At 40.8% G+C, this 9,036-nt stretch overlaps 1 protein-coding gene across 2 annotated transcripts in view; it reads right to left on the bottom strand.

Annotated features, from left to right (window-relative positions):
- Window positions 1-559: 559 nt before the first annotated feature.
- The window catches only part of CHST13 (carbohydrate sulfotransferase 13), a 56,846-nt gene continuing 48,369 nt past the window's right edge, over window positions 560-9,036 (bottom strand). For both annotated transcript variants that reach the window (XM_081956614.1, XM_081956615.1), the window contains exon 3: window positions 560-7,859. In XM_081956614.1, the coding sequence (XP_081812740.1) occupies window positions 7,014-7,859 (846 nt within the window). In that variant the 3' untranslated portion in view covers window positions 560-7,013. The remainder of the gene's footprint in view (window positions 7,860-9,036) is intronic.

The following is a 9,036-nucleotide window of genomic DNA, read 5'->3' as shown; positions in this document are numbered from 1 at the left end:
TTGTTGGAAGTACATGTTCAGCAAGGTTGGGAATACTGGACAAGATGGTCCCTATTTTTTCCTGGTTTTTTGTCTATTGTGATTCTGTTCAATTGCAAAGCAAGTAGGGCTGTGCAGTGCTTTGGATTAAGTTTGGAAGGGATGGTTCGAATGTATGGGCATATCAATGCAGCATCTCTCTGTGACACATAAAATCAGATGTTTCTGTTTCCAGGATCCCATAGCTCCACACTTTTCAAAGCGTTCCTCCAGAATGGAATTGAGAATACCACACAATCCAAATAGTAAGCATCCCCCATTAAAAAAAAAAAAGTCTTGTTGAAATGTGTTGTTATGATATGCTTGTCATCCAATAATTACTGTCATAGAAATGTTCGATGGCTTGTTAAGTGGAAATGGTGAGACTTCCCAGTCAGTTTCAATACTGGAAAGGAATCTAGCAGAGAACAAACCTGTAATTACAAAATAGTAATCACATTTAAAAAAAATAAACACATAACTAAAAAAAGCAGTGTTGGTCAACTTAAGAAAGAAAAAAGAACCCCAATCCATTATGGGTAAAATATTTATTAAGATTAAATAAAATTAACACAAATACTTTTGCAAGCTTTCACGTTCTCTAGAACTCTTCATCAGGTGATGTGCAAAAAGCAAAACATTTAAGAAAAAAAGGCATCTTATTGCATAAAGAATTATTACATTCCTCTTTAAATGGCTGCAGTTCACCACTTTGACCTTAAGATGTCCTTATAGTTCTATATGGCTTCTAGGTATGATAAGTACCAGAAATTTATATTTAACTGTAGGAATATTAAATAAAAATCACCTGTAACAACTATAGCAGTAAAAGCATGTTTCCAGATGGACAAGTCAAAAGGCACCTTATAATTATTCCATTCTTCCTTAACAAATGTATGCGTGCATGTGGTAAAAGAACAGCTAAAAGAAAGGGTAAAATTAAATTACAAGTGGAAAATGATGACATCTGGAGGGCCTATAAAATTCCACCACTGAGAGAAAGTTACTGTGTGGTAACAGCCTTGCCTGGAAACATCAGAAAAGCTTTGGGAAACATCAGAAAAGCTTTGGGAAACATCAGAAAAGCTTTGGGAAGACCAAGAAAGGAATCCAGATGTTACTCTGGAGTAAGGAAGATCCAGGTTCAGGTTATTGACCTAAGCTTTAGGTCGCTCATGCTCTTTCAGCCCAACCTACCCAGAGAGGAGTTGCTGAAGTGAGGGAAACAAGAGAGGAAAGAAAAGTGCTACCTATGCTGGACATACCAAATCAAAGCTGCAGTAATTTATAATTTATACTGGAGGGCAGCAAAGAGACATAAAATTGTGACTTTAGATTTTGGCATGACTATGGAGTGCCTAATGTACCCCACCTTGAGCTCCAGCAGGAAAAGGTGGATATAATCTAACACATAAATAATTTTAATAAATAAGAAAGCTAATGCAATGCTCAGAAAGAAAAAGGAGCCCAAGGCTTGCAAGAAAGACCGCTTACAAAAGAATCAGAGCCACTGGGAAAAAACTCCTGAAATGTAGACTTTCTTTTCACTTCTAACAAAAACTGATATTTTAGTGGAACTAAGGGAAAAAGTCTGGACTTTGGGGCTCCTTCCACTGGCAAGTTGCAAGATGGGAGAAAATTGCTCTTCCGACCCTTTCCTTTCCAAGCCAAGAGGAGCACCAATGTATTGCTACATGCCAATGACAAATGATACTTGGTAGATTGGCTTCCCGAGTGTGTGTGAGTGTGTTGTGTATATGTCTTAATGTAGAATATTTTCAGCAGCAGAGACCCTGTACTTGAGCCTTCTTAATGGAGAATAGCTTGTCCTCCTGGACATAGCCCTACATTTCCCTGATGAGTTTCCATACATTTGTGACACATTTGGGGCAGAGGTGGGATTAGGTTTGGGCCTGTCACTGGTAGATAGCACTTAGACTTATATACCGCTTCGCATAGCTTTACAGTCCTCTCTAAGCAGTTTACAGAGTCAGCCTATTGCCCCCAACAATCTGGTCCTCATTTTACCCACCTTGGAAGGATGGAAGGCTGAGTCAACCTTGAACCTGGTGAGTTTGAACTGCCAAATTACAGGCAGTCAGTAGTCAGCAGAAGTAGCCTGCAGTACTGCACTCTAACCACTGTGCCACCGTGGCTCTACTATGGCTGATGCCATCATTCATTTCTAAACTTTGTTTATCCTATACACTTCTTAGAGGAAGTCAGAATGAAGAGTAGAGAAATCTTAGCAACAAAATAAAAAAAAATGCCACCAACACCACCACCTCCCATGCACAGTCAAGATTTGGTTGCCTTCACAGGACATGCTTGCCTGAAGTTAGCCATGATTTATTCACTCTAATTAGAAATAGAACTCTAAAATCTAACATGCAAGGTTCACACAACTTGCTAAATTAGTTTTCAATCCAGGAGTTCAGTTTACTTCAGTTCATACCATAAATATAACCTGTAAACTTCTCTGAGCTTTTATGATTTTTCAGAATAAACATGTGAGTGCTATTACAACAAGATGTGGCTTTTTCTTTTCTTTTTCTTTAGGCATTTTCATTACCTCTATTTTTCATTGGGCAACAATGTGCAGATGTATTTGCAGTAGAACTGCACATTTTTAATTTGAATGGTTTGTTGTTTAAAACATTGCAGAACAAATAATGGATTCACGTGAAGAAATAGGCTGTTTTCTTCAGTCTAGAAATATGTCAGGGTTGAACCACTTCCAAAATGATTGAAAACAGCCACCCCACATTTGAAATCAACAACATCCCACTTCAAATGGGTATTTTGCACTTGATAGATGCATTTCCCACCTGAAGCAGTTTGTGAGATTGTGGTTAAAGGCACCAGGCTAGAAACCTGAAGCCTGAGAATTCTTGTCTGTGCCTTAGGCACTACGGCAGCTGAGTGACATTGGGCCTGTCACACTCTCTCGGCCTCAGGAAAGAGGCAATGGCAAAACACTTCTGGGGAAAAATGTCATGCCAAGAAAACTGCAGGGACTTTGCAAACCACTTGGCAGGAATCAATACTGGCTCAAAGATAGTAAACAAACCCTACTCACTTTGTAATTCAATTTTCTAATTCAGTGTAATTCAATGCATATGATAGAAACTGCCTGTTGCTTATGGGACAAAAATACATAGGCCAGAATAAACTAACTGTTTCTTACAATCCCATGTCATTTTTCTGATAATATTGGTTCAATTACTACTTATTAGCTTCAGATAAAATATGTAAATCAGGACATAACCTGCCTGAACCTCTGAGACCAGTATTTGAAGTTTCACTGTCCCTCCATTAATGTAAAATATTCAGTGGTGAAGCAGTAGGCCTCATCTGCCATGGTGGCTTTCAATCCGTAATAGCTCTTGGTGGTTTATGTGCTTTTAGAGTGTCACTTGCTTTAACACATTTGTGTTGTTAAAATTACTTGATGTTCCTGATGCAGTTTATATTTGGATTCAGCATGTTAACTATTTCCCCTGATTATACTATTGTTATGTCTTATTGTATTTGTATTCTGTTTTTCTGCTAGGATTTCAGTGATGAGTATGATTCTCCATACAACTGATAAGCTACCACTGAGATAAAAAGAAAAAATGTTGGATTTAAACAAACCAACAAGCCAAATCACAAGCTAGTCATAAAAATGCAAAATGAATCTGCAATGTCCCTGAGCATATATGTCCCTGCTGTTTTTTCTATGTCCAACAGCAAAACCTTTATAGTTGCCTACTCAGAGGTAAATCCCTTTCACTTCAGAATGATTTCCCAGAGAGGAAGGGAGAAGAGTGCAGGCTATTTCACCAATGGAAATAATTTTGGGTGGATCTGTTCACTTTATTAGAAACATGTGTCCAGAACAAGAATAAATATCAATTTAGGAGAAGTAAATATGCCAATGGAATTTTTATCTAAATAACATAATAGTCCTAGCTATGTTTATTTTTTAAAGTAAGTTTAATCACTAGGTAACAAAATTTTCTTCTCATACTTCACTGATTTTGTATATTGGCACATCTACTTTTGTTCCTGATGCTTTTGTACAATCTTTTGAGGAGATTACTACAACTACCTTGTTCAATTTTTAAATAATATGGATTTCTAATTCATTGGTACTTTAAATGTAATTAATTAGTTGTCACGTCAAGGAATGGGACAGTTGCAAACCAAAGAACAGACAGCATCACTGGTTGAATGTTAATGTATAGTAATTACATACAATTGCAAAGTAAATACCTTTCCCAAGCTGATGCCTCTCCTGTATGCTGGGATCAAACTTGCAAAATTCCCAGCCAACCATATGCTAGCTACATATCCCAGAGATTGCAAACTGGATGCAATGGTATGCATGAATGACTTTGGGAGAAAGGAGACAGAGCAGCAGATTAGGCAACAGTTAGATAAGAGACAGCTGAATCTGCAGAAGGAATGGGTGTGAGGCAAACATCTCAGAAGGGACCCTCCTTAGTTTCTAGGATTATAAAGGCAAGAGGGGAAGAGAGGTATTTTCAGACTTGAAAGATTCTGTTAATGTAACAACAGTAAAGTTAGAGCTAGTTCATCTGAGGGTGCTTCTTCTCTGCCCTACTTTGCAAGGCTGACAATTGGAGACAGATTTGAATTTGAATTCAAACTCTGAATTAATCACAAAGTACCTTGGACAACTTTGAACAATCGCCTTTCTGTCACTTAATTCCACCCATAAGATTCATTTTAGCCTAATAGAAAGCATGCAGCTATGGGGTAGTGGTGGGGAAATGCCACCTTCATACAGCAGAACCAAATCATGGTGTCTTTAATATGGATGCCCTATATATTTCATGCAACACAAGAATGTTTAGTAGCATATTGCATAAATCAAATTAATTAGACAAAATCTGTATTAGACTTGAATTCCCCTGATTACCAGCCAGTAGGACTTTGGGTGTTAAGATCTAATGCAGGGGTGTCAAACTTAATTTCATTGAGGGCCACATCAGGGTTGTGTTTGATCTTGGGGGGCCTGGGTGGGCATGACCGGAGGGGGTGGACAGCTTGACATCACTCATGTTGGGGGCACCTGTGGTGGCCCGAGTATTCTGCCAGCAAAAATGGCCTCCCAAGCTCCGTTTTTGGCTTCAACGGCCTCCATAACTCCGTTTTCACTGGCAGAGGCACCACGGGCCACCACCATGGGCCAGAGCCACCCTGAAGGCTAGATCTAAGCACCCCACGGGCTGGATCCAGCCCATGGACCTTGAGTTTGACACCCCTGAGCTAACACATTAGAAAGCACCCAGTTTGGGGATGCTATTGTACAATAACTCCACTTCCAGCCGATTTACATAAATGAGGGGGTATATTTTGGTATACATTGAAATGTAACCATGTAGAGACAAAAACGCCAACTTAAACAAAAGCCGTTCAGGTAGACTGGATTAAATGTAATCTTCTAGGATTGCCATTTCAAGTACAAGCCTTCAATTTTACCAGTTAAATGTCTGCTTCTCTCTCCACGGCCCAATTCCACCTGCGATCTCTGATTCCCAAGCCATACTCTGATTTCTACAGTAAAATGGATCCTTCCGCTTAGAAAAAGGAGACAGCTATTTTAGGCAGAAAACATGACTTGACTGAGACAACATAGCAACGTTCTACAGAAAAGGCATCGTTCATGATTAACTCAAGATATGTCTTCTGGGAGATACTGTTTAAAGGGAAAGCAGGATCTCTGATCAATGCTCTGTTCAGCTTTCACAATCCAGTGCCCTCTAAATGTGCCAGATGCCCGTTATCACCCATAAGTGCTCTCATATTGGTAAGAGGTCAAACATATCCGGAAATACAGTTCTGTGGGAGTTCATTTCTCTCACCTGGATGAGGGTCCACTAATTAAATTGAAGAGCTTGGTGCTGGAGCATAGTTTGATTAAAGGTAAAGGTTCCCCTCACACATATGTGCTACTCAATCCTGACTCTAGGGGGCAGTGCTCATCTCTGTTTCTAAGCCAAAGAGCCAGTGCTGTCCAAAGACGACTTGGTGATCATGTGGCTGGCATGACTAAATGCCGAAGGTGCATGGAACGCTGTTACCTTCCCACCAAAGGTGGTCCCTATTTTTCTACTTGCATTTTTACGCACTTTCGAACTGCTAGGTTGGCAGAAGCTGGGGCAAGTAACGGGAGCTCACTCCATTATGTGGCACTAGGGATTTGAACCGCCAAACTGCCGACCTTTCTGCTCGACAAGCTCAGCATCTTAGCTACTGAGCCACCTGTGTCCCTTTTGATTAGGCCTACTTAAACAGGACACCACAACCATTTTTTGCACATCCCCAATACATATTCACATGAAAAATATAGCCAAGGCAAACAATTAAATATTTCTTTTGGTCAAGATTTTCTCACATAGACAAATCTGCAGAGACAAGTGGGCAATCCACAAAGCGTCACTCCAGTGAAAATTGATGGAAACTGCATGGGAGCAGAACTTGACGGGAAAATGCAGGGTTGCTTTTCCCCCCGAGAAAATACAGTTGTCTGAAACACCAGCTGCAAGGATGGTAAAAGGGGGACACACAGAGGACTCTTATCTCGTAGACAATTTTGCCTCACACCAAGTAACTGTTCGCAATTAGACACTTCTGGCTCATATTCCCCTTTCCTCCCTCACTGTGGAGAAGTTTGTGGGGGTTATAATCGGACACATGAAATGCATGCACATTTTATTATGTCTCCTACTTCCACACAGATTCTCCCACCTCCTGACAAAAGGACGTAGTTCCAGTGCTTCCTAGAAACAAATGCTGTTTGATTAAGAACAGGAGAAAGGATAGCCAAACCATAGTAGATTCTGCCTACTGAAAGAGGAACAAAAGACAGGAAGAACTCTGTGTGCTGATAAAACATAAAACAAAAAAAGTAGAACTGCAAGCATCTCATATCTATGTCTGTTGGTTGACAGCAGAAATGTTGAGCAAAGTTCATGTCACCAGCCTCATCGTAGATGTAAATAAGAAGGGATGGTGTAATTGAAGAGCAAGTAGTCCATCTTGTATAAATTAAATAATCTTCTTTGGTAGAAGGGGCTGATGTTCTTGAAGAACTTTGCAGTCAAGTTATTGTTGGTTCTGATGGTCTTAGAAGAGGAGGGGAACTTGATGCCTGCATCAGCCCCAACCAATTGCAAGATATAGTTGGCATCGTCACCCAAGGTCTCATACTTGCCAATGATATCATAGTGGATAATGCATGGATGGCAAAGGGAGTGCACTCGCTCCCAATGCTCATTGAAAGGCTCCTCGCGCTGGGTCTTTGGATCCAACAGATAGTACACAAACTCCTCAAAACGCACATCGTGGCCACTTTCCAGGGCTTCGCTGCTAGGGTCCTGACGGTGCCGCCGGATTATCTTGGTCCCATAGCGCTTATGGAATGCCGTGTTGTAGCTACGGGTGAATTTGTTCCGGTAGGCTGAGACCAACCGTTCCAAAGGCTCCCGTACAAAGATGAACTTGAGGTAGTTGCGCAAGCGATAGTTGATCTCAGGAGTGCTGTACTCAGAGAGAGTGCGGAGGTTGGCTGGTACATGAGCTTCATGTGCTGGGATTTCCAGGGGGTCCTGGTACTTGCCCTGCCCTGTCAAGACCATCAGGACCCTCTTCCAATTAGTGCAAGCCACCTTGGGGACATAGCAGTAGAGCAGCTCATGGACATCATCCACCACCAGGTGCCGCAAGTCATCTGGAGTTAGGAGGCGTCGCTTGCGAGTGTAACGATGGCACATACTGCTTAGCAACTCCCTCCTGTGTTGATGAGTTGCCTGCAGGGAGGACTGCTCAAACTGAGGAGAGATAAGACAAGGATGTAAGGGGGAACAGGAGTCACTTCATGCTGTGTGCCAAGATCCTTTTGTTAGATCCCAATAATACTCTACCCTACATGCTGCCAATACCTATACACAGGAGGTGATATCTTTGGACACCTTTAAGATTTGTGAGTAGTCATAACATTGGCTATAATTGCTCCTTAAAGTGATGCTCTTACCCTTTAATAGTGGGGATTTAAAGGTTAACAGAAAATAAAACTGGGTAAACTTGAGGGTCCTTCAGTTGGAACATGACTGTAACCTCAGAATTCCCAATTAGAAAGTCAGAATCTGAGATTTGGAGTCTACAGACTCAAGGTCATCAGACTGGTAAGGACCAGTTTAGAGAGCGGATTATTTAACCAATTTTCCTATACTGGGTCTCATTTTCAGTCTTAGAAATGCTGTTAAGGAGCAATGGCAGTGAGAGGGAAAGGTAAGGGTCTAAACATGTTCCATTTTATGTTGAACTTAATTGCTTCTACAATTGATATTTCAATTGAATGTATATGTCTATCTTGTTTCCCCAAAAATAAGACCTCTCTGGATAATAAGCTCAATCAGGCTTATTTTTAGCCCATGCACTGAAACAAGCCCTCCCACAAAAATAAGCTCTCCCCGAAAATACTGCAACACAGCAGAAGTCATGAGGTGACCAAGTTCAACGCCTCCTGCACCTCAAAAATAACAAGAACTCCCTGAAAATAAGGCCAAGCCCTTATTTCGGGGGGGTCAAAAGAAAATAAAACCCTGTCTTATTGTCAGGGGAAACACGGTGCATTGAGGAGAGGGGTTTATTTACAATCCAAAATATATTAATCAAAAGGTATATTCAGAATGGAACTACTCCCATACTGTTTGTCATCAGCTCTTTCAAGGTTTCCGAACAATACTGGCATGTCCTCTGAATGGACTCGATTGCTTCTTTCCTTTCCTTGATCAATTAATCATATAGAATGATAGAAATGAACAGTGTTAATAAATGCATTTAGTTTGGTATACTGGATCATCAGAGGCCTACTTCAAATGTCCAGCTGAGTACTCTTAGCAGAGCAAAATATTCCTGAATCAAAATGCTGTAAATGTAGGTCTACCTCCATAATTGCTGTTGTTAGTTGCGAAGTCGTGTCCACCCATCACGAACCCATGGACC

Source organism: Natrix helvetica (genome assembly GCF_964273705.1).
Source record: "Natrix helvetica genome assembly, chromosome: 1".
NCBI lineage: Eukaryota > Metazoa > Chordata > Lepidosauria > Squamata > Natricidae > Natrix > Natrix helvetica.
The sequence above is the reverse complement of the archived record's forward strand: the minus strand, read 5'-3'. Positions and strand labels throughout refer to the sequence as shown.